The sequence below is a fragment of the Erpetoichthys calabaricus genome, chromosome 11, assembly GCF_900747795.2.
Source record: "Erpetoichthys calabaricus chromosome 11, fErpCal1.3, whole genome shotgun sequence".
NCBI classification, from domain to species: Eukaryota; Metazoa; Chordata; class Cladistia; order Polypteriformes; family Polypteridae; genus Erpetoichthys; species Erpetoichthys calabaricus.
In genome coordinates, this window is record NC_041404.2 from 56,667,456 (window position 1) to 56,694,150 (window position 26,695).

Below are 26,695 nucleotides of genomic sequence, written 5' to 3' on the forward strand. Positions count from 1 at the left end.
GGTATCCCAGTTGGCAACCCCCCAGGCAGACATGCAGTCCAGACCCACCGGAAATGACCCCTTGGCCTGGTCCAGCCACTCGGGTCCCCAACAATGAGGATCTTACGAACTGGATCACCTTCCGGGAAATGCGCCACATGGCCGTAGTGCCGTTACTGACGCTCCCTCACAATGCAGGTAATGTGCCTCATTCGGGACTCCATGAGTAACACAAAGTCAAACCAACCGTACCCAAGTATTTTCCGGAGAGACACACATGAAGGAGTCCAGTCTTCGTCTCAGGTCACTGGATAGCGTCCATGTCTCACAACCATATAGCAAGACAGGAAGCACCAGGACCCTAAGGACTTGGACCTTCGTCCTTTTGCGTAGATATCAGGAGCGCCACACACCCCTTTCCAGCGACCTCACGACACCTGATGCTCTCCCAATCCATCTACTGACTTCATAGGAAGAGTCACCAGACACATGAATGTCACTGCCAAGGTAAGTAAACCTCTCGACAAGGTCGACACTCTCTCCTCATACAGTCATACTGCTGATGGATGTGCCCAAGAGGTCATTAAAGACCTCTTTATAACAGCATATATAAATTGGGATGTTCTAAAACAAATTTCTAATGTGAAACAAGAGAGAAAAATAACTTTATCATTGAAAAAGAACATAAACAGACAGAATTTCCATGACTAAGACCGTGACACATTGGCAGAGCTATTGGTCAATATCCTGGGGTCCCTAATTGCCCCTTGTTATGCGTCATGAGTAGTTAACCCTTCATCATGCTATGGCACTGTGCCTCCCTGTTGGTGCCACTGACACTCAACACCACCAAGGCTTCTTATGGACAAAAATTCCTTCCCAATGACAGACCCTGCTGGGCCCTTTTTTTTTTTTTTTTAATAAGGTCAAGACTGTATAAATTCATTTGTGTACATTTTTTATTCAACATTAAAAACTATTTAAATTTACTATATCATACTTGCAGGACTTAATCTTATTTAAAAAAAATATTAAAAAGAAAAACAAAACTAAGGACTTAAAAAACATGACACAATTCCTTTTTTCTTTCAATATACCATACATATTGTGTCCCAACTTCAAATTAAATGTATCAGAAAAAGGAAAAAGAAAACAAATGCATGTTTTATGTACAAAACTTACATTTTTATGATCAACACACTTAAGGAGAACAAGTTCTCTGTAAGCCCGCTTGGCATGCGTCTGATTTTGAAAAGGACGACTCAACTTTTTAACAGCAACATGCAAACCAAGAACTGTGTCAAGGGCAGAGCTACAAAAATAAAGACAAAAACAGAATAAAGATTAAATCAGTAAAAATAATAACAGCAGACAGTTTTTAAAGTCATTATATGATATAGCCAATGTCAAGGAATTAAATTAAAAAAAAAAAAGAATTACGAGTGCCAATATTTGACATTAAACATTTTGGTTTATAGTTTTGTTTATGCAAATGGCATTAATCATGTCAGGCATTCCAAAACTCAGCATTATTCAGTATGATGTTTAGCTTAGTTAAGCTACAAACAGTGACTTGATTAAATATATGGAAACATGATAGAACAGCCATACATTTTGAAAGTCATTTAGTGAAAACGTTTCAGGAAAGCTCCTTTAATTACAGACAGAGCAAGCGAGGACTGCATGGAAAACAATTAGTTTGATTATTTTTTTTTTATTTCTCTTTTAATGTACAGTAGAAGCAATTTGTACACATGTAATTTGTACTGATGTAAATTAAATTTTCCCAGTTAAAGTGCTGAATAAAAAAAAAACAGGACAGAGAGAAATCAAATGAAGAAAGAAAGCATCAAAGCAAACAATATTACATAATCTGAAAGACCACAAACTATTAATAACAGCACCACAAAAAAAGCCAGACAGTCACTGACCTTTACAGTATGCTCTAGGACATTACTATAAAATGCACAAACTGGAATAGCAAACAATTCTTTTCATTTAAAATAAGCCTGGCTTTGAATGAATTCACATGTTAATAGCTCCATCATGTCTATGTGCTCTGGGTAGAGGTGGGCGGTATGACCAAAATTCTATATCACGGTATTTTTCTAAATTATCCCGGTTTCACGGTATTCTATGGTATTTTTTTCCCCATGCATGAGTGGATGTTAACCACATTTTCCACTGGAATTACTGGCTAAGAATAACCTATTCCACTGTCAAGAGTATTGTACATTGTACAAAAAAAACATTTTAATGTGCACACAAGTATTAATACAGGTTTGCATTGCCCCATAAAGTGATAGTTTTCAAGGGGGTGGCACTAATGGAGAAGGTATCACACTGCATGACAGATGCAGTCAAAATATAGAACCTTTTTATTGAACAAATTTTGCAAAAGCTTAAACTATAATTTTGACAACATATTTTCAACCATACAAAGAGGCATTTAGACTTAGTAAAATATCCAGAAGTGCTTGTCAAAAGTTGTATTGCACTGAATATGTCTTAGAAAAGGAATAAATAGTAAATATTTTTTGTAAACCAACTACACTTTCTGTTAATGTTAACAATCTCTGTCCACTGACACGTTAAAGTGACTTTTTAAACAACTTTATTATAATTAAACTGCATAATATTTAAACTAATAAATAATAACAATAAAATAAATAATAGTATTATTACTGATAGTTGCACTATTATGTTCAGTGTAGAGAACTTTATCGCAGGTGTGACGAGGCTCCAAAAAACTGGATGTATGAATGGGTATCGCACAGGTTTAACTTAAATATTGTACAAATGTTGGGTTTGTGATCTGGTGGTTGGAGACACGAACACAGAATTCAATGCATGTTCTTCTGAGCGGGCTTTCTTTATTGCACGCGTGCTGTCTCTATCTGACGTACTAAAACCAAAGTTCCTATCCGTCCTTTTTCTTTCTCCACATAACCAATCACCACACGATAAACGTCTTTGTGAAATTAAAACTAGTTATAAACTTAGCCCACGGAGTGTTCAGAACTTTAAAAATATCTTCGTTATACATGTTTAATTATGCCATCCATTCAGAGTTGCGCCCATCTCTGAACGAGTCGCCAGCACATCAAAGGATGAATATAAGCAAAACATACACTAGCAGGGTCAATATAGCACAACAAAACCCCACATCCTACATGACTTTGAAAGGAAACTGAAGCACCGAGTAAACCCACCAGAAAAACATGCAAATGCAAGGCAGGCATGCTGCCGTGCCCCCATATGATTAATGCATGCTTTAATGCATTTCACCATGAAAATTATATTAAGTATTTATTTTAGCATTCTAAATGTTCAGAGAAAAGGAAGATCATGAAGTGAATGTATTCTGTGCGGGGTTCGCTGCCGGCGCCTCCTCTTAGTGCAAGAAGAAGTCAGTTTAAGAATCACTTAACACAAAGCATTTAATGTGCTATATAACTTATGACGGGCTTTGAAAACATGTCGTTACACTATTACACAGTACCCAGGTACATTACACTGTATTGAAAACAAATAAAACAAGTACAACTTGGCTTGCAGTATTATCCAGTAGTATAGAAACAGTATTTACACATCTGACCTTTTAAAACTAAAGTATCTCCAGGCTCTCTGTCCATTTTCACCACGCAGCATTCCTATGCTACCGCCTACTATTTGGTGGTGTAGCAGTGAAAAAGAGCCCTAGTGCAACAAATCTGTGTTTAGCGGTGTAGCAGTGAAAAAGGTCCCCACTTGAACAGTTTCCCGCTGCGCCACGTTCCGAACGTCGTTTAGGCAATTTAAACCGGTGTTGCGGTATAAGAAAAATCCATATCATAAAAAACATAAAAAACGGTTTTCGGTATGAACCGGTATACCGCCCAGCACTAGCTCTGGGTGGCAATTCTGTCACTATTTTCTGCTGACGTCAGAATAAGCAAATCAAGGGATCTTCCTGAAACACATAGTAAATCTTTAAGTGCCAACCCTTTTTAAAATGCAACTTGTAAACTGAAAAATTGTATTTACTATTCCGTACTACTAGTGTGCTGTACCGTGTTAGCCATTATGTACTGTACGTAGTGAGAGGTTAAGCAAAATGACACCTTTTATTGGCTAACTAGAAAGATTACAATATGCAAGCTTTCGAGGCAACTCTTGCCTGAAGAAGGGGCCTGAGTTGCCTTGAAAGCTTGCATATTGTAATCTTGCTAGTTAGCCAATAAAAAGTTTAATTTTGTTTACCTTCTCATCATATACTAGTCTGCAATTATTATTTTATATTGCTGAATAAATGACCAATTATGTTATGGCTGAGCAACGCAATGAATACTGGTAATTACAGATGCTCTGATCAGGTTTTTTAAAGGTGATACAATTCACTGATATCATGTTTCTTGATCGGCCAATACCGATTGTTTTTTTTTTATCCCTTTAAAAAACTTTTTACACTTATCTTCTGCATAACCAAACAGAAGTGTTATATCCTATATTAAAGCGTATTTCTATAATTAAGTTATAACCCACAGGTGTTAACTATTCATTTTTTATTAACAAATTAAATTCTGTAGGCTTACTGTTCAATGATCACAAAATACTAAAATAAAATTTCTTTAAAAAACAAACTAAGTAATAAAATATGTACAAAATTATTTATCCATAACATATATTGCATAAAAGAAAATGCTAGTCATAATTACAAAGAGTCACATTGTTTAGTTTTTTTCTGTAAGGTACTGATCTGAAACAAAGCTTAGTAGTTTTCACCATTTCTCTAACAAAAAAAGCCTGCTATCCAAACTCAAGCAGCATCTCTTTTAATTTAAAGGACAAAATAAAGGTCTGAATTCCTTAAAGTAGCCTTTCTCGTCATTTGTCTAGTTGTACAGGACGACTTCTCAGATTACTTTTTTCCAGTTTATTACTCCACTTTCTTTAGCGTAAAGCCTAATATATACAAATCGTCTCCTGTTCACTGATAAAATAAGCTTCCACTCACTGCTCTTTGTTTACACTTCAGGAGGTTTGCTGCTGCAAACAAAAAAGGCTCATCTACCATAAAACCTCGCATAAATGAACACTAAAACTAAATCGCCATAAAGCAGGGGCTGAAAAAATTGTTTTTTGTGATCTGCCTTTTTACTATTTACCGATCTAGTCTTTCTTTAATGAAAATCATCTGATTTCGATTGGTGGCTGAAAGATAGGACCATCCCTACTGGTAATATATGCATTATAATTTTACAGACAATATAAAATTACACTACACTGAGATTATCATATGTTGAGTAGTTTTTTTTTTTTTTTTTAATGGGACCAAATGTTTTCTAATAACCTGATAAATGAAAGAGTAGCAACAAGAACATGCATAAAGACACTGCATTAGAGACAGACAGAACGGAAAAATGGTTTAGTTTCTAAAAGAAATTCATTAACACTGGTAAGGAGATAGTTGGGCTTGAAGAGCTCAGATGGTATAACCCCAATTCCAAAAAAGTTGGGACGCTATATAAAATGTAAACAAAAACAGAATACAATGACTTGAAAATTACATCCACTCATTTTATTCACAACAGAACATAGAAAACACATTAAATGTTCAAAGTGAGACATTTTACAACAGACAATGTGACAATATTAGCTCATTTTCAATTTAATGGCAGGAACCTGTCTCAAAAAAGTTGAGATGGGAGCAAAAAAAGCCTATAAAAGTAAGTGATGATAAAAAGAAACAGCTGCAGGACCATTTTGCAACTATTTAGGTTAATTGGCAACATGATTGGGTATAAAAAGAACATCTTCAAGAAGCACAGTCTCTCAGAAGTAAAGACAAGCAGAGGTTCACCAATCTGCAAAAAACTGCTTCTACAAATTGCGGAACAATTCAGAATAATGTTCCTCCAAATAAAATTGAGAAGACTTTGAATATCTCATCATCTATAGTACATAATATCATCAGATAATTCGAGATTCTGGAGAAATCTGTGTGTGCACAGGACAGGACTGAGCATCAATATTGGATGCCATGACTCTGTCATGGAAATCACTGCATGGGCTTAGAACACTTCCAGAAATCATTTTCCGTGAACAAAATTTGCCATGCCATCCACAAATGCAGGTTAAAGCTCAATCGTAAAGAAGAAGCCATATGTGAACATGATCCAGAAACACCAGTCTTCTCTGGGCCAAAGCTCATATAAAATGGAATGAGGCAAAGGGGAAAACTATTCTGTGGTCAGACTAATCGAAATTTGACATTCTTTTTGGAAAACACTGACACTGTGTCTTCTGGACTAAAGAGGAGAGGCACCGTCCGGCTTGTTATCATGCTAATTTCAAAAGCCTGCATCTCTGATGGTATAGGGGTGCATTAGTGCTTATTGAATGGGACGCTTCCACATCTGTAAAGGCACCATCAGTGCTGAAAGGTATATACAGGTTTTCGAACAACCTCTGCTCCCATCTAGATGATGCCTTTTTTAGAGAAAGCTTTGCATATTCCAGCAAGACAATGCTAAACCGGATACTGCATCTATTACAACAGCATGGCTCTGTAGTACAACAGTCCGGGTGCTGAACTGCCCTGCCTGCAGTCCAGACCTTTCACCAACTGAAAACACAAAATGAAAAATATGACAATGAAGACCCAAGAGTGTTAAGCAGCTAGAATTGTATATCAGAGAAGAATGGGCCAACGTGCCTCTCCCAAAAGTCCAGCAACTGATCTCCTCAGTTCCCAGACGTTAACAGACTGTTGTTGAAAGAAGAGCGGATACTGCATAGTGGTAAACAAGGCCCAACTTTTTTGAGACGTGTTGCGGCCATCAAATTCAAAATGACATTACTCTTTTCTTAAAATGGTACATTTTTCAGTTTAAACATTTGATATGTTTTCTATGTTCTATTGAATAAAATATCTGTTTAAGAGATTTGCAAATCATTGCATTCTGTTTTTATTTACATTTTACACAGTTTCCAAACTTTTTTGGAATTGGGTTTGTAGAACAAAGTATTCTGTAAACTGTCACAATGCTACCAAATTAGGCAGCACCACTAATCCATTTCATCACATGGTGCAGTAATAATTCTTTGCATTTATATAGCGCTTTTCTCACTACTCAAAGCGCTCAGCAATTGCAGGTTAACACTAGAATTACCAGAGCCTACGAAAAAACTCGTAAATCCGTCCCACCTTAAATCTCGTCTTAAATCCGTTTGCACCTCTCCGCCAGAGTCCTTTGTCATCTAAATGTGCTGATAAACACAAGCTACTAGCAGCCAGCTATTCCATCCCCCCACCGACTTAGAATGAACTTCTCTCCTAGCTCAAGCCTTGCCTTGATTTGATTACCTGGGATTGAAGTGGAGTTTTACAGTGGAAATAATTCTAGCGTTATTTGGAATACACGCATTTCATGTGTGTTCCATTTCTATAGTAGGCTGTGCAAACACATTTTTAAAACAGAAACGTTTTTCATATTCTAATAGTAAATGACAAAATGTAGGCATAAACTATATAACGTATGAAGCCTGAAGTCCATATATCAAAGAAACACTTTCACAAAAGGTACAAATAAGAGAACACGTGCGCTTTCATTCAAAAATTTTTTTTAAAAAAAGCCGCGTTAGCATGCCACATTGACACACTTATTACAGCCGCCGCGGTGGCGTAATGGTATCAGCTCCTGACTGGGGATCAGAGGGTGGCGAGTTCGATCCCGCACGGCTCCACTTCGAGAAATGAACTGCATTTATTCTTACAATTTTAGAATAACAACATAAATTTGATTTCAGTCTGTAACAGCCGGTGTAACTTATGATACTGGTAAAGGTTAGCTTTTTTTTTTTTTTTTTTTTTAATTCACTTTTCATTCTCGCAGTCGCATTCAGAATCAATCCATACAACCCCATCTGACACAGCTGGTTTCACATAAATAAAAGTGCACTTTTATTCAAGACTATAACCGAAGAATAAAGAAAGCAAGTTACAGTTGGTGGTTGATACGACAGCTTGCGTGGTGCAATGTTAAGAACTGCTGATTTCCGGTCCGTGCTATATAAAATCATCACATTCAAATATTAACAGTTCCCACACACCCAAGGTCCGCCATTCCTACATTTACGACATGTGTACTTGTTGCAGTGTACACACCTCTCTGTGCTATGGTTCCTATTACAGTGAATGAGCACCTGACACTGTACTTTCTTCCCTGGGGGAAGCTGAGGTCTTAGAACGGAAGTTTGTTGATGCTGTATCATCTTTTCTTTTTCCATCGCCTTTTCCTGTAAGAAGCGACGACAAAGTTCCTCTGCAAGGTGAGCCATGAACACTCTTCTTTTCTCAGCGGACCCCGTGCATGCCTTATACAGTACGTGTGCGTTCATCGCTGCTAGGTCAAGGATGTTGTAGAACACAGCAACCGGCCACCTGCGTGTTCCTGTTCGCACTGAACAAGCACGCGCCTTCTGGTCCATGATGTCAACGCCACGCTGAGGAAAAAAGAAAGACAAATATATGTGACATTTTGAAGAAATCATTTTATCACCAGAATAGCACCAGAATACTTAGTCACACTAATATGTTTTTCATTAGCATACCTTCATGTGGTTGTAGTCTGTGACCGTGTTTGTTTTTTTTTTTTTTATCTTGCCCAATCTCCACATCATGGTGCATTGTATTGAGAATGCAGACAGACTTCATCTTTTTGGGCACATACACTGTCAGCATGGCACTGGGAGATCTAAACATCAGCGTGGAGAATTGTTCGTGTACTGAACTGACTTTAGCTGCAGGTGGAAGTTCCCGTCGCACTTTATTCATGGTGCCAAGCAGAGTTGTATTGCGGTGCAGCAGTCTACTAGCCAGCGAAAGTGACGTAAAGAAGTTGTCTGTTGTTACGGTTCTGCCTTTGTCCAGAAATGGCTCCATAAGCTTTATGACCACAGACTCGGAAAGTCTTTCTCCCGTGGGACGACTGGGATCTTTTCCTAAATAAGGAGTGGCATTGCACATGTACTTTGTCTCCAAATCTGCCGCAATCCAAAAAGGCAGAACCGTAACAACAGACAACTTCTTCACGTCACTTTCGCTGGCTAATAGACTGCTGCACCGCAATACAACTCTGCTTGGCACCATGAATAAAGTGCGATGGGAACTTCCACCTGCAGCTAAAGTCAGTTCAGTACACGAACAATTCTCCACGCTGGTGTTTAGATCTCCCAGTGCCATGCTGACAGTGTATGTGCCCAAAAAGATGAAGTCTGTCTGCATTCTCAGCACAATGCACCATGATGTGGAGATTGGGCAAGATAAAAAAAAAAAAAAACCAAACACGGTCACAGACTACAACCACATGAAGGTATGCTAATGAAAAACATATTAGTGTGACGAAGTATTCTGGTGCTATTCTGGTGATAAAATGATTTCTTCAAAATGTCACATATATTTGTCTTTCTTTTTTCCTCAGCGTGGCGTTGACATCATGGACCAGAAGGCGCGTGCTTGTTCAGTGCGAACAGGAACACGCAGGTGGCTGGTTGCTGTGTTCTACAACATCCTTGACCTAGCAGCGATGAATGCACACGTACTGTATAAGGCATGCACGGGGTCCGCTGAGAAAAGAAGAGTGTTCATGGCTCACCTTGCAGAGGAACTTCGTCGTCGCTTCTTACAGGAAAAGGCGATGGAAAAAGAAAAGATGATACAGCATCAACAATCTTCCGTTCTAAGACCTCAGCTTCCCCCAGGGAAGAAAGTACAGTGTCAGGTGCTCATTCACTGTAATAGGAACCATAGCACAGAGAGGTGTGTACACTGCAACAAGTACACATGTTGTAAATGTAGGAATGGCGGACCTTGGGTGTGTGGGAACTGTTAATATTTGAATGTGATGATTTTATATAGCACGGACCGGAAATCAGCAGTTCTTAACATTGCACCACGCAAGCTGTCGTATCAACCACCAACTGTAACTTGCTTTCTTTATTCTTCGGTTATAGTCTTGAATAAAAGTGCACTTTTATTTATGTGAAACCAGCTGTGTCAGATGGGGTTGTATGGATTGATTCTGAATGCGACTGCGAGAATGAAAAGTGAATTAAAAAAAAAAAAAAAAAAAAAAAAGCTAACTTTTACCAGTATCATAAGTTACACCGGCTGTTACAGACTGAAATCAAATTTATGTTGTTATTCTAAAATTGTAAGAATAAATGCAGTTCATTTCTCGAAGTGGAGCCATGCGGGATCGAACTCGCCACCCTCTGATCCCCAGTCAGGAGCTGATACCATTACGCCACCGCGGCGATTGTAATAAGTGTGTCAATGTGGCATGCTAACGCGGCTTTTTTTTTTTACATTTTTTGAATGAAAGCGCACGTGTTCTCTTATTTGTACCTTTTGTGAGAGTGTTTCTTTGATATATGGACTTCAGGCTTCATACGTTATATAGTTTATGCCTACATTTTGTCATTTACTATTAGAATATGAAAAACGTTTCTGTTTTAAAAATGTGTTTGCACAGCCTACAATAGAAATGGAACACACATGAAATGCGTGTATTCCAAATAACGCTAGAATTATTTCCACTGTAAAACTCCACTTCAATCCCAGGTAATCAAATCAAGGCAAGGCTTGAGCTAAGAGAGAAGTTCATTCTAAGTCGGTGGGGGGATGGAATAGCTGGCTGCTAGTAGCTTGTGTTTATCAGCACATTTAGATGACAAAGGACTCTGGCGGAGAGGTGCAAACGGATTTAAGACGCGATTTAAGGTGGGACGGATTTACGAGTTTTTTCGTAGGCTCTGGTAATTCTAGTGTTAAGGGCCTTGCTCAAGGGCCCAACAGAGCAGAGTCCCTATTGACATTTACGGGATTCAAACCAGCAACCTTCTGATTGCCAGTGCAGATCCCTAGCCTCAGAGCCACCACTCCGCAGTATGTGCAATGCATCAAAATTTGTGGACGTGTCTGTTGTCCGACTGTCATGAATGGTGCCCTTCTCCCTGCACAAGTTAAGCTGATGGATTCTCTTGCTCTCTCTCGAGGAGCGTAGTATAGTACTGGAAGAATTAGCCACAGCTGTTTAACATCATACAGCCCAAGATATTGTTCTTGTCAGCCCTGTTTGGAGACAACATGCTACAAAAAGCTGTTAGTCCATCAACTCCAAAAACAACTTGCCAAGTTGTAAGTTCTTTGCCTAGAAAGCACTCCCAGAACTATAAATCCAAGTTCATAAACATCCTCCTGCAAAGCTGCCACAAATCACTAATTTTTGTAACTACAACTGATCTGTAGTTCAATAGGACCTCCATAACTATACATTTTATCAACAAAAAGGAGTTGAAGTCAGCTTGTCCTCAAACAAGGCACTTTCTTAGTGATCGCATAGGTGAATTAATGGCCAAAGGTGTTATATGAAGAAATTTCATCTTGGAAATTGAGACAGGAACAACAAGTGTGCATCGCCACTGATAACGGGGCCGGAATAATCAAAGCAGTGGAACTGAACCATAGGAGGAGACTGGGGTGTTTTGGTCATCACCTTCAACTGAGTAATGTGATTGAGAAACTGAAGAGTGTGTATGTGTGTGTGTGTGAGTAAAAAAGGGGGGTTTGGGGTGAGAGAGAGAGAGAGAGAGAAAGAATGTTTATCTCAACTTCTGTGGACCAAATGTTTACACTATCAAAAAAATGAAGGAAAATAACTTTGTTATTGATTGATTAAATTATTAAAAGAACAAAATAAGTACTTTTTATTTTCCTTTACATATACCTACCTTATAGGCAATAATGTATACAACATTTTTTACTTCAGCTGCTTTACTATTGTAATTCATGTCATAAAAAAAAAAAGCCCTGTTATATATCGGGGATTGATAAAGTATATCAAATCAATACATATAGTGATAGTTTACTCTGCTTCCCCGTCATGCCGAACTGGACAGTACAGAGGAAACCTTAGGACACACATTCTCTGTCCTTCTCAAGGGACGACAAAAAGTCAGCCTAAAAATACCATGCCCTAGAAGGACAGTACGACACCTGGCTACAGGCCACACCCAGGGGGGTCTGAAAAGAAGCTTTGAAAACCATTTCTAACTGGATATGCAATTAGGAGAAAAGGGAAGAATGAGAAGGTTTGGAAGAGAAGGAGGCAGAGTATGGTCTCATGTACAGAGTATAGTGAAATTCGTAACTTGCATGTGCAACCAATATGTAATAACTTTCCACTCTCAAGCACCATGAAAAACAATTTCAGCCCTGGCAGTTGACATCCAGCTGCAACTGGAAAAATAATTTCACCCTTTAGCAGGTGTTAAAATTTGCATACTCTGAACAATGCCCACAAAGACCAAGACAGAAGATGAGACTTGTTGTGAAGAATTTAAAAAGCTCTATTAGGGCGTTCAATCTGTTTTATCTTTGACTCTAGCATGTCATTTAAAGCGCATATTACAAAGTTGTCCAAATCATGTTTCTTCCGTTTTAAAAATGTTAGGAAATTAAGGAACTTTCTAAATAAGAGAAATTAATTCATGCATTTATTTCTAGTAGGATTGACTACTGCAATGCAGTGTTCACTGGATGTTCAAACTGTTCTGTATACAGCCTCCAGTTAATTCAAAATAGTGCTGCAAGAATTATTACAAGAACAAGAAAATATGAACACATAACTCCAGTTCTTAAATCCTTACACTGGTTCCCAGTTAAGTTTAGGGCAGATTTCAAAATCCTCCTTTTAACATATAAAGCATTAAATGGCCAAGGTCCGGCTTACTTGTCTGAACTTATCATGACTTACAAGCCAGAACGTACATTAAGATCTCAAGGTGCCGGTCTGCTTATGATTCCAAGGATTAATAAAATAACAGTGGGAGGTCGAGCTTTTAGTTACAGGACCCCTAAACTGTGGAATGGTCTGCCTGCTACTGTAAGAGATGCCCAATCGGTCTCAGCTTTTAAATCCCGGCTGAAGACTCACTACTTCAGTTTAGCACACCCTGACTAGGCTGCATCTCCGTTGTTATTAGCACTAAAACATAAGTAACATGATAGTTAGAATTTGTTACTAACTCTCACCTATTCTGTTTTTCTTCTCAGTACTCAAACGTGGCACTTGGTACCACGGCCCACCTGCCAAGTTGTTTTGCCTGCCTAAGGTAAAGTCATCTCTGATAGAGGATCACAGGAATTGTGGGGTAGAGGGGTCCTTTCATCGGATTGGCTGGCCCAGCGCTGTTTCAGCCGTGGAATGGCCAAATGGGGGAGGCAGCTTGATGGCTAAGGTCTCCAGGACTCTAAACAAATCCAAATCATATTATGAGATATCATCTACTGTTGAATTATGGTCCTTACTTGTAATATTGTTATTTTTATACTGTATTGAAGATTTGTTCTGTTCTGTGTATTGTATTGTATTGACCCCCTTCTTTTTGACACCCACTGCATGCCCAACCTACCTGGAAAGGAGTCTCTTTTTGAACTGTTTTTTTTTTGGGAGTTTTTCCTTGTCTTCTTAGACAGTCAAGGCTGGGGGGGGCTGTCAAAAGGCAGGGCCTGTTAAAGCCCATTGTGGCACTTCTTGTGTGATTTTGAGCTATACAGAAATAAACTGTACTAGCCGACGCCCACCATAGCATATGGCGGTGTAAGAATAGGAATGGAAAACGGTGAGAAAGGAATTCAGAAATCAAGAAGAAATAAATACTTCTTGAAAGACGCAGTGTGCATGTAGAATTTCTGGCCAAGCAGGATTACATGTGAAAGTGATAAATAAATCAGGCTTTCCGAATTTACGTACTACGGCCATGGCATCCTGATAGTTTTGTTGCATGTATCTTGGACTTCCTGGAAATGTGGACGGTAATGTGATCATTTTGCCTACACAAACGTTATTTTCAGCGTTTGCTTGCAGTGCGTCTGATAGTACGATGCGCAGATCTTGTTGATGTAATCTGAGATAGTTGAGACGTGCGCCCTCGGTTTTAACATACGCATCTACAACGTACTGTTGGAATAGTTTGCTGCTGGAGTGCAAAATACTAAATGTATTCCTCATTGCTCATCTGTACGCATAAAACTGGCATTGAGTAAGCCTTATTCGCTTGGCGGTTCTTTTATCGGGAACATGTTGCAAATCTTTGTGCCAGCCAATAAAAGTGGGTAAACCATAGGATCACAATTCATATTGAAGCGTGGAAATCTGTTTACAGGAGTTGCCTATAGGATAGATGCAAATGTCCCTTTTGGCAGGCGGTTCGCCATCTTCTCCGACGAAAATCGCTGCAACATCGGTGTGACATGTCGGGGCATTGTATCATCGTAAATCCTGCCTAGGGGTTTCCTTGAAAACCATTTGTACAGATGCTGTTGGATTGGACTGAGCGATTTCATGCATGTGTGCGTATGATTTAGCGAAGGGGTTGATGGTTCTGAGCTTGGAATCTAGCTGGAGAAGTACATTTTTGGTGCATACAGAATTTGCTTTATTTTGTAAGCATAGTTTATTAGCTTGCGCTGTGTCAAAAACATACAACTGTCCATATCCTGGAGAGGTAGAAGTGTTAAGAGTATAGTGGAGAGATTTGGTGATAAATTTGCTTGTGTATTTTAAAACAGTATGGTCTGTGGCCAGGAGGTTGAGTTATCTGTGCACCCATGGAAGCAAACGCTAGAGAAGAGTTGTATTCTCGAATGTGTTCATGATAATTTTTAGCTTCTGATGTTTGCTGTGTAAGAAGCTGTTGTAAAGACACAGGTGGCTCGCGCAAGGGTGGTAAAGCTACTTTACAGTTGTGGCAGCACCTCGAGTACTTGTTGGATGTGTTACGCTCAGCAGTATAGTGCATGACATGGAAGACGACGAACAGGAATTGAGAAATGCGTGTCGGCTGCGTGTGGGCAGGACCGGTTTTGAAGTGGAAGCAGGATGAACGAGAAGAGAAATATATATAAGAGATTGTATTGTATTGTATTTTACAATTTTACACATTGCATAAAGAGCCTTGTACTGAAAGTTGATCAATAAACTTGTTTTTTTTTTGGTTTAAGAATTGCTTGGCTGTGGCATCAGTTCTCGTCTTACCATTTACAGCAGGCTAATAAGGTCAGAATATGCACATTTTTTGAAAGCCAAATACCACTTACCACACTATACCTTGCGCTCCAGAACCAATTGTTCGCAACTGCTGGTAACGCTTCAACACTGTGAATGTTGAGTCTCCAACCTGCACGCTGTAAAACTGACTGTCGGAGTCACCCATGTTGACAGACTTTTATTCCCAGGATGTCAGACACCTTTAAAAAAAGTGAGAAAAGAGATAATTGTTACACAAACTAAAAAAAAAAAAAAAAAATCAGGTCACGTGAAAACAAAATGCATTAGGTCATGAAATACTACTGTCAAAATATATACTGGAAATACAGTGAAGGTATGGAAATTTAGCAATAATGGTTTACAATTGTATATTAAGAATTTGTTTTGGTCTGTTTTGTTTGTATTCTTGCATTACACTTTACTAATATCCTGCAAATATTAATATGTTAACATAAAACGTATTAAAATTTCCACTAATTATGCTTTTTCATATCCTCACCCAATTCAAAGCTATGTTAAGCACGGCCACTTACGGTAAAAATGTACTTAAATATGTCACAACACTACATATAGAATATTAAAATAACATTGCATAGGTAACCAACACTCAAAATCAATATCACTGGCTAGAAAATTTTGCACCTAGCTTCAATAATGAGCATTATTCCCGCTTTCACCAATGCTTTTCAGTTTCTGTTTCTAAATTCCGAGGTCTTTGTGCATCTTTCCATGCCCAGAAGCATTTCTGTCACTCTTCTACACAGGACATACAACACCTCAGACAAAGTGATTAAGGAGATCTAAAGGAATATGTCACAATGAAAGCAATTAACAAAATAGTAACTGCAGCCAAACTGTCATTTTGTTAATTCACACTATAGAAGACAACTAAGAATCCTTTTGAAAAAAATTTGATTTCAAGAAGGAAAGGAAACAGACAGCATAATTTTGGGTTAGCAAATCCAGACTCCTTCCAGGAATGAGCCATTACTTCATCTTTTAACTAGCTGGTGCGGTCCATGACGGACTACTTCTCTAGTGTTTAAAGGATAGGTTTGGTATTTTTCCAGTCCAAGTTATTTCTTCACAAACATGGAATATATGCATTTGCCATGTGAAACTGCTTTCCAAAGTCCAGCGTCTTCTATAAATTTAAAGAAAATATCTTGCCTGCATTGGCTTTTTACATTGGAGGCAATGAGGCACAAAGGACTACCAGAAAACAAGAGCCAAAATGTACAGAATACGTCCTATCTGAGTTTAAAAGAAAACATACCTTCTGTGCTTCCAATGCATGTTTTGGGCCACACAAACACAACAATTATCTTCAAAAATGCACGGCAATATCTTTTCTACCTTAGAAGTCTAAAGAGAAAGTGAGGCTGTCCCATCGAACTTCTATCTGCCCAAAACATCACTGGCACACAGTTTCCAGCAAATGAAGACAATGACCTGTCCGGGTGTCAAAGCAAGTCCTCCAACATCATTGGAGATTCCACCCACCCAGCACATCGTTTCTATAAAACGTTCCCTTCTGGGAAATGATACAGGACTATCCAAAACAAGAATGAAAAACAGCTTCTTTCTCAGAGGTGTTAAACTACTGAATACTTTATCACGCTAATTAACCTGTCTCATGTGCAATATATTTTGAGGTTGAGTAAGAATTTTAAACACTGATTACACAATAGTTTATTTATTTATTTTACATGTTTTAGTATTTAAGACTTAGTTAAAACATATGCTGTTTAAGGAAAATTCAGGGAATGCAATTGTAATTTTGTTGATTGCTGTTCTGAGTGAAACAATGACATTAAGACTGTTCCTCTTATATCATACTCCTTGTGCGATTTTTCTCGATGGATGGATGGATGGATAGATGGATAAGGCACGATAGATAGATAGATAGATAGATAGATAGATGGATAAGGCACGATAGATAGATAGATAGATAGATGGATAAGGCACGATAGATAGATAGATAGATAGATGGATAAGGCACGATAGATAGATAGATAGATAGATGGATAAGGCACGATAGATAGATAGATAGATAGATAGATAGATAGATAGATAGATAGATAGATAGATAGATAGATAGATAGATAGATAGATAGATAGATAGATAGATAGATAGATAGATAGATAGATAGATAGATAGATAGATAGATAGATAGATAGATAGATAGATAGATAGATAGATAGATAGATAGATAGATAGATAGATACTTTATTAATCCCAACGGGAAATTCACATACTCCAGCAGCAACATACTGATAAAGAACAATATTAAATTAAAGACTGATAACAATGCAGGTATACAGACAGACAATAACTTTGTATAATTTTAACGTCACATTATATAGCGCAGGGGTCCCCAACCCCTGGTCCACTACCGGTCCGCAGCCGTCTGACAGCCGTGCCGCGAGAGAACTGCCAGCAACGGCGACTCACTCAGACTTTTCAGAACGCTTGGCGGGCGGGGCTTTGCAGCGGTGCAGAGAGAGGAGAGAGACCGAGGTGAGAGAGTATTACAACTAAGTATTTTTATGGTCCCGACAGTTTCCCCATATGACATGAGTCTATAGAAATCACGTTACTACGAAGTACATTCAACAGATACTTTCATTACAACGAAGTGACCTTGAAATGCTTGAACGAATCATCCACAGAGCAGTTAGATCTGTGGTCGCAGCTCAGATGTGCACGTTTGCACAACGATCCCCAAACAGAAACATTGTAAAAAAAAAATCTCTTTCTTCGAACTTTCCTCGTACTTTTTTTTTTTTTTTGCTGTTTTTGTTGTCTGTGGTTTTCAGTGATACCTTTTGCTTATTGCTTGTCAACATTTGAAAAACATCCATTGGAATTTAACTCATTGTCTCCCTCCTATAGAAACAGCAGACACGAAAAAAAGATAGCAGTGTTAACGTTTGTGATGTGCAATCTGTTGGAATGGCAAATGTAAAGCATATGTCTTTGTTATATGCAAAAAAAGAAGAAAAATCTCAGATTGCAAACGTATGCAAACTGCTTAATAACTCTAATAATAATAGAAATGTTATGTAAATTGTGTATAAAACTGCCCCCCCCCCCCATCAACCCCCCCGACCGGTCCGTGGAAAAATTTGCATCTAATAAAGTGGTCCTTGCTGTCAAAAAGGTTGGGGACCACTGATATAGCGCCCTTGATGTGTGGAGTACAAAGCCAAGGAGGTTCTGCTCAAGCTTTATACCACACTGGTGAGGCCTCATCTGGAGTACTGTGTGCAGTTTTGATCTCCGAGGTATCTGAAACTACACCCAAAGAGATAAAAATATAATTTTAGGGTGATGTATAGGATTAGAAATGAGTGCATTAGAGGGTCAGGTCAAGCTGGACGGTTGGGAGACAAAGTCTGAGAGGCGAGATTGCGTTGGTTTGGTCATGTGCAGAGGAGAGATGCTAGGTATATTGGGAGAAAGGTGCTAAGGATAGAGCTGGCAGGTAAGCGGAGAAGAGGAAGGCTTATTTCTGAGGAAGCTCTTAGAGGATGTGTCAAGTGAATGCTGGGAACGCCTGGCAGGCATGATGCATGCGCGTGCTCATATGCGTTCGGAGCATGAAGTATAAACCGGCCCTAAGAGGAAGTTTATGGATGTGGTGAGGGAGGACATGCAGGTGATGGGTGTGACAGAACAAGATGATCTGCTGTGGCAACCCCTAAAGGAAGCTGCCAAAAGAAGAAGAAGAAGAAGTACTCCTATAAAAGAAATTATTTGGAAGAGTTGCTTTGAAAAGTTAATCAATATATTAAAACATACTGTATGTGCAAATCAGTCTTTAATCACATCCATGATTTGCTCAGTTGATGCTCTTTGCTTCTTCGCCAGTCACACTTGTACCCTTTCATTTATTTGTTATTATTAGGCTTCAATTTGCAGTGAAGTACTTGCTAAAAAATTAAAAAAATATATTAAAAAAACATACTTTTGTGACATAGAAAATGTATGGAGTAATGATTTGGATAAAATTAAATAAATAGATGCAAATAAAATAGAGGTAAAAGTGGCCATAAATAACAACAAAATGATATAGTGGCACTAGTAACTGAATGTCAAAAACATACTTTGTTGCTTATTTTTTTGTGTATTTATTTAATTATTTCTTCACTGATTTATTTCAGTGACACCACACACAGCATGAAATATGGCTTGAAATGAAAGGTCAACTACAGTTGCATATTTTGTAACACACTGAATAATTTATGCTTGCATATTATTTTGTTACTGCAAAATATTTGAATTTATTAATTTCGTTTTGTCCAATATATTCTTCCATATTATGCACAGTGACACACAATATCTTAACGTACACAACAGCTTCACCATCTTGACGTCAGTATGACTCTTTACCTTCAACACCATTTTTTTTTTTGCTGTTCAAATAAGTTAAAAGGCCTACCACCCCACCTTCATACCTTCACAGTATGCTATGCAGAGCTGGCACATGGAAAATAAAAAGAACTGAGTTATTAATTATATCCTGAAGCCCATTTCTTCTTGAGTTATGCTGAACTGTCTTGAATATTGCCGATCATAACCATACTACGTGATTACACATGCTTGCCGCAGGCCACAATTTCAACACCAGCACTACTTAAAAAAAAAAAAAAAAAAAAAAATTAAAAGTTGGCAGATCTACAGATATCTTAATGCTTTAGGGCAGTTTTCAATGAAACACACCTTTTTAATGAAATGCATAAATTGCTCACCTCTCTAGTCGGCTAACCTTTATTGTTTATTTGAGGCCAAGAAGTTTAGCAAAAAAAAAAAAAAAAATTCCTTCCTTCCCACTTCTATGTGGGGTGATCATCCTTCTCCAAACAGCTCCGTCCTGTACCTTCTCGCCAGTCAGACCCTGTTCCTTCAAATCTTCTTTTACTTTATTCATCCAACTCCACTTAGGCCCCGCTCACCTTGTCTTTCCCTGGACTTCCATTCCCATCACTCTTTTCCCTATATATTCCTTGTCTCTACTCATCATATGTTCATACCACTTCCACCTCCTTTCTTTGATGTCTCTTCCACTTCCGTTGTATCTCCGATTGTCTCATTTCTTCTTCTGTCCTTTCTTGTAACCAGAGCTGTGGAGTCGGTAGATAAATCCTTCGACTCCGACTCCTTAGTCTCCGGTACTTTTGATTCCGACTCCTCTGTATTTAATAGGCTAATGTATTTTCCATGTTGATTGAAGGAAGGCAACATACACATCACTTAACCACAGAACTACTGGCTAGAAAGCTGACTCTCTACCGTATTGGCCAGTTTAAACAAAAGACAAGAACCCCTGAACACACATCAGGCCATAGCGGGCGCACACACACCTCCACCTACATCATTACACTTCTTTACATTCAAATGAACTTGTTAAACACATTATATCTGAAATAAAATTAATACACTTTCTGTAATGTACCATAATCCAGATTACAGTATGTTAATGTCAGGTTGAATAATAGCTCAGCTGAACTTCACACTAGTAGTAACTAGTGCTGGGCGGTATACCGGTTCATACCGAAAACCGTTTTTTATTTTTTTTATGATATGGATTTTTCTTTTACCGCAACACCGGTTTAAATTGCCTAAACGACGTTCGGAACGTGGCGCAGCGGGAAACTCTTCACGTGGGGACCTTTTTCACTGCTACACCGCTAAACACAGATTTGTTGCACTTGGGGCTCTTTTTCACTGCTACACCACCAAATAGTAGGCGGTAGCATAGGAATGCTGCGTGGTGAAAATGGACAGAGAGCCTGGAGATACTTTAGTTTTAAAAGGTCAGATGTGTAAATACTGTTTCTATACTACTGGATAATACTGCAAGCCAAGTTGTACTTGTTTTATTTGTTTTCAATACAGTGTAATGTACCTGGGTACTGTGTAATAGTGTGACGACATGTTGACTTTATTCTCGCCGTTTATGTCAAGATTAAAGTCGACATGTTGACTTTATTCTCGTAATCTGTCATTAAAGTAGAACATCGTAAACTAAACTTCACCGTAAAATGAATATTTAATTTACTAGATTTTCTCAAACCCCATCATAAGTTATATAGCACATTAAATGCTTTGTGTTAAGTGATTCTTAAACTGACTTCTTCTTGCACTAAGAGGAGGCGCCGGCAGCGATCTGTAGTCAAGAATACATTCACTTCATGATCTTCCTTCTCTCTGAACATTTAGAATGCTAAAATAAATACTTAATATAATTTTCATGGTGAAATGCATTAAAGCATGCATTAATCATATGGGGGCACGGCGGTGTGCCTGCCTTGCATTTGCATGTTTTTCTGGTGAGTTTACTTGGCGCTTCAGTTTCCTTTCAAAGTCATGTAGGATGTGGGGTTTTGTTGTGCTATATTGACCCTGCTAGTGTATGTTTTGCTTGTATTCATCCTTCGATGTGCTGGCGACTCGTTCAGAGATAGGCGCAACTCTGAATGGATGGCATAATTAAACATGTATAACGAAGATATTTTTAAAGTTCTGAACACTCCGTGGGCTAAGTTTATAACTAGTTTTAATTTCACAAAGACGTTTATCGTGTGGTGAATGGTTATGTAGTTATGTGGTGAAAGAAAAAGGAAGGATAGGAACTGGGGTTTTGGTGGCCTACGTCAGATAGAGACAGCATGCATGCAATAAAGATAGCCCGCTCAGAAGAACATGCATTGAATTCTGTGTTTGTGTCTTCGACCAGCAGATCAAAAACCCAACATTTACACAATATTTAAGATAAACCTGTGCGATAGCTATTCATACATCCAGTTTTTTGGAGCCTCGTCACACCTGCCATAAAGTTCTCTACACTGAACATACACCTGGGGACCCCTTACTGCGAGAGAGCAGCACTACCGCCTCACTACCGTGCATGTGTAATACCTGCTTTAATGCATTTCATCATGAAAATGATATCAAGTATTTATCTTAGCATTCTAAATTTTCAGAAAGCAGGAATATCATGAAGTGAATGGATTCTGTATGGTGATCGCTGTCTTCTCTTAGTGCGGAGGAAGTCAGTTTAAGAAGCGTAGTGATTAACCACTGGGTCGGGGAACGTAACACAAAGCATTTAATGTGTTGCATTAATTTATGACGGGTAAATTAAGTAATTGATTAAATACTGATTTTAGGAAGAAGTTTAGTTTACGACATTCTACTTTAATTATGAAGTAAACTATGAGAATAAAGTGGAAATGTCAACTTTAATCTCAACATAAACAGCGAGAATAAAGTGGAAATGTTGACTTTGTTCTAGACATATAGTTTGTTTTTTTCTTCCCAGTATAGCTTAGCTTGAAGCAAGGTCCATATTAATGCAGTTTGCCTAAATGATGGTTCAGTTGGTAAAGATGTCATCACCAAGTTGCACTTGTTTTATTTTATTTTAATTTGGTGAATACTGTGTAATGCACCTGGGCTTGAAGTCTTGAAGTAATAGTGCAACTATCAGTAATAATACTATTATTTATTTTATTGTTATTATTTATTAGTTTAAATATTATGCAGTTTAATGATCATAAAGTTGTTTAAAAAGTCACTTTAACGTGTCAGTGGACAGAGATTGTTAACATTAACAGAAATTGTAGTTGGTTTACAAAAAATATTTACTATTACTATTTCCTTTTCTAAGACATATTCGTTGCAATACAATTTTTGACAAGCACTTCTGGATATTTTACTAAGTCTAAATGCCTCTTTGTATGGTTGAAAATATGTTGTCAAAATTATAGTTTGTTTTTGCAAAATTTGTTCAATGAAAAGGTTCTATATTTTGACTGCATCTGTCATGCAATGTGATACCTTCTCCATTAGTGCCACCCCCTTGAAAACTATCACTTTATGGGGCAATGCAAAACTGTATTAATACTTGTGTGCACATTAAAATGTCTTTTTGTATGATGTACAATACTCTTGACAAGTGGAATAGGTTATTCTTAGCCAGTAATTGCAGTGAAAAATGTGGTTAACATCCACTCATGCATGGGGAAAAAAAAACGTCGAATACCGTGAAACCGGGATAATTTAGAAAAATACCGTGATATAGAATTTTGGTCATACCGCCCAACCCTAGTAGTAACACAACTATGCACTGAGCTTTATTCTTACATCAGAGAAGTACAGTCGACCCTTGATATACGACCGGTCTGACATGCGAACAACTTGGTTTACGACCAAAATTTTTGTTTTGAATTATGACCCGGTCATGTGTATCCACTTGTGCGATTGTAAACAAACAGCCGAGAGCATTTGTAAGCGTCAGTCGGGGCCCAGATACATGTGTTTGTGGACGTAATTTCGGTCAGTGCGATAATTTCTTTAATTTATTTCAATAATTGCTAAGGAAGGAAGAGAAGGTAACAAAGGTAAAGAAACCGATCACAATCGAAACGAAGAAGGAAATTGTGTGGAAATATGAGAGTGGCGTTCGTGTGACCAATCTCGCTAATATGTATAGCATGTCGAAATCCACCATCTCGACAATTTTACAAAGAAAAGATTTGTATAAGGAAGCTCCTTCCAAACAATAACCACCTTCCATTTCATTCACCTCCTCCTTCCTTCCTGCAAGCCAAAGATGTCAACTTAAATGGTGAGTACAGTATGAAATTGTTGTTTCTGGTAGGCTAGGCACTTTTTATAACTTTTTGGTTAGTATAATAGAAAAATTATTGGTGTTTTTGGTAAATTATGCACATTATACAACCCTTTTTTATTAAAAAAAAGTTAAGTGCTGCTGTGGGAGATTCAGAACACATTAAGGGCATTTCCATTATTTCTTATAAAAATAGTCTTGACTTACAACCAACTTGAGTTACAACCAGCCCTCGCATACAAATTGATTTTGTAAGTCAAGGGTCCACTGTACTTAATTATGACTATTGTTTGTGAAATAGGACATTTGAATTTGCTGTATTTTTTTTCTATTACAATTTAAATTTATTAGGAGCTGAAGTTGGTATATTTTTTGCCGACTCTGACTCCAGGTACTCAAAATTGTCTCTGAGACTGATTCCACAGCCCTGCTTGTAACTCCACACATCTATCTCATCATTCTCATTTCTGCCATTGCCAACTTCTTCTTCTGCACTCCCTTTACTACCCGTATCTCAGCCCCACACATCATTGATGGTCTTACCACCTTTAACCTTTGCCTTCATTCTTGGATCACACAGTGTTCCTGATACCTTTTTTCCAATTGTTCTATCCACACAGCACTCTGTGAGTTGTTTCTGCATCTAATTTTCCATTTTAGGCTGCCACTGACCCTAGGTATTCAAATTTCTCCAGTCTTTTCAATAGGTCTCCTTACAAACTAACTTCTGAATCCTGATCATCATCAAACCTCAGATATTCTGTCTTCCTATTTATCTTCAACCCTCTAACTTCCAAAGCCCTTCTCCATTCTTACAACTTCCTCCACGCTTCCTTTTTTTCTGGTGATACACAATGTTCAAATTTCAAAGTGAAAGATAAATTGCCTGTAAATTGTAAGGTACCTAGATAGTGGTTTCATGACATCAAACCATAAAACGTTTTCTTTATTAAACGTGTTTCCTCTGGGATCCAGTGCTAACTGAACCTTGTAATGTTCCATCCATCCATTTTCCAACCCGCTGAATCTGAACACAGGGTCACGGGAGTCTGCTGGAGCCAATCCCAGCCAACACAGGGCACAAGGCAGGAACCAATCCCGGGCAGGGTGCCAACCCACCGCAGGACACACACAAACACACCCATACACCAAGCACACACTAGGGCCAATTAAGAATCGCCAATCCACCTAACCTGCATGTCTTTGGACTGTGGGAGGAAACCGGAGCGCCCGGAGGAAACCCACGCAGACACGGGGAGAACATGCAAACTCCACGCAGGGAGGACCCGGGAAGCGAACTGCGAGGCAGTAGCACTACCCACTGCACCACCGTGCCGCCCCTTGTAATGTTGCTTTTGGGAAAGGTAAGAACACTGACATTTCAAAGCCTAAAGGACAATGGTTTTAATACCATTAAATCCACAGGAAATACACAGAATAGCAGTATCAATTAATGCGAAAGGCATCCACCACTACTCCCTCGGTCTACTCAAGTACGTCTGCTGTTTAATTAGACAGATAGGGTAGCTCAGGCTCTCTCTCTTACAGATAGTGTGAACAGATTTTTACTTCTTAGACTCGTACAACCTGCAACAAACTTCAGTTAGATGACATATTTTTAGAATATCTGAATTGGTACAAGAAAATAAATTTTCAAATGTTTGGTTCTTTCATTTCTTCAGATCTGCTTTTCCATTATCTTATTATTGATTTGGCATATTTTACACTTTAACTATTTTTGATTTGGATTATTTGTGTGTTTGCCCTGCAATGGCCTGGCACCCTGTATAGGGTTTGTTCCTGCATTGCACCCTATGCTAGATGGCATGGGCTCTGGCATCCATCCAAACCCAAGCCCAAAGCTCCGTGACCCTGTTCAGATCTAAGTGAATGAGAAAATGACCAACTGGCCAAAATCATCTTTGTTTATGAATGTGCTTGCTTCATCACAGACAGGGGTCCAAATCAAAATTCCAGCAAGATGAATGCACAGCAGTATAAATTTGATAGGGTCTCATGAAGATCAGTTCAAGTAGTTTATAAATTGGTATGTCATTCCCATTTATACATTTTCATTTAGGATTCAAAATAGCAGTGCAAATGTTTGTAAGGTGCAAATCAGTTAGAATGAAGAATGCAACCAACTTTATTATTACATACATAAAATTAATTCGTAATTGGATTATTTAAAACGGAATCAGAGAAGCTGGGATTGAATTAGAACTGCAAAAACTATCCGACATTATCAGTAATAATTGATTATTAAAAGCGTTGGCAATGATCACTTTCATTGATTTCTTGGTTACGTCATTAGACTGAGTACGTTGTGCCACGCAATTGCATTACTGTTTCATTCAGTTGTTAACACATTTAAAAAATGCAGATGGTAAGTGGGGGAAAAGATGGTATGATCTACGACTTCCAGAGTTTGGGAGCGCTTAACTCTGAACGGCAGAAGAAAAAATGTGTAGGTCTGAGCTCGTATGGCACGAGAGCACAACAGAGACGCACAAACGTCTGATAAGGAAAAATACTGCTACAGGCTCTGTGGAAAAGGAAGACTCACCATTATCGCTGTAGCATTACGTGATACAAATACATAACACACTGTTTGCTAAGTTAGGCATAATGACATAACTTTTGGTTTGAAGTGAGGAATAATTTGAGTTGTAGTCAAACCCCCTATAATGTGAATAAAACACTAGCATATGCAACAGAGTTTTGTGATAAGTGACTAAAAAATGTGTCATTATCCACCAGGTAGTAAACGTTTACATTTTCACTTGCCATATTTTTATTTTTCCTTTTGACGCGGCCAGTCTACTGAATTATAGTGCTCAATTACATGCTGGCAAACACTTACGTCTGGCCACTCTGCCATACAGGCCTGATTGGTGGATTGCTGCAGAGATGGTTGTCCTTCTGGAAGGTTCTCCTCTCTCCACAGAGGACCTCTGGAGCTCTGACAGAGTGACCATTGGG

At 38.4% G+C, this 26,695-nt stretch overlaps 1 protein-coding gene across 2 annotated transcripts in view; it reads right to left on the bottom strand.

Annotated features, from left to right (window-relative positions):
• The window catches only part of mapk9 (mitogen-activated protein kinase 9), a 125,837-nt gene that overhangs the window by 55,384 nt on the left and 43,758 nt on the right, over nt 1–26,695 (bottom strand). For both annotated transcript variants that reach the window (XM_051934222.1, XM_051934221.1), the window contains exons 2-3: nt 15,125–15,274; nt 1,162–1,291 (exon numbers count right to left, since the gene is read on the bottom strand). In XM_051934222.1, the coding sequence (XP_051790182.1) occupies nt 1,162–1,291; nt 15,125–15,240 (246 nt within the window). In that variant the 5' untranslated portion in view covers nt 15,241–15,274. The remainder of the gene's footprint in view (nt 1–1,161; nt 1,292–15,124; nt 15,275–26,695) is intronic.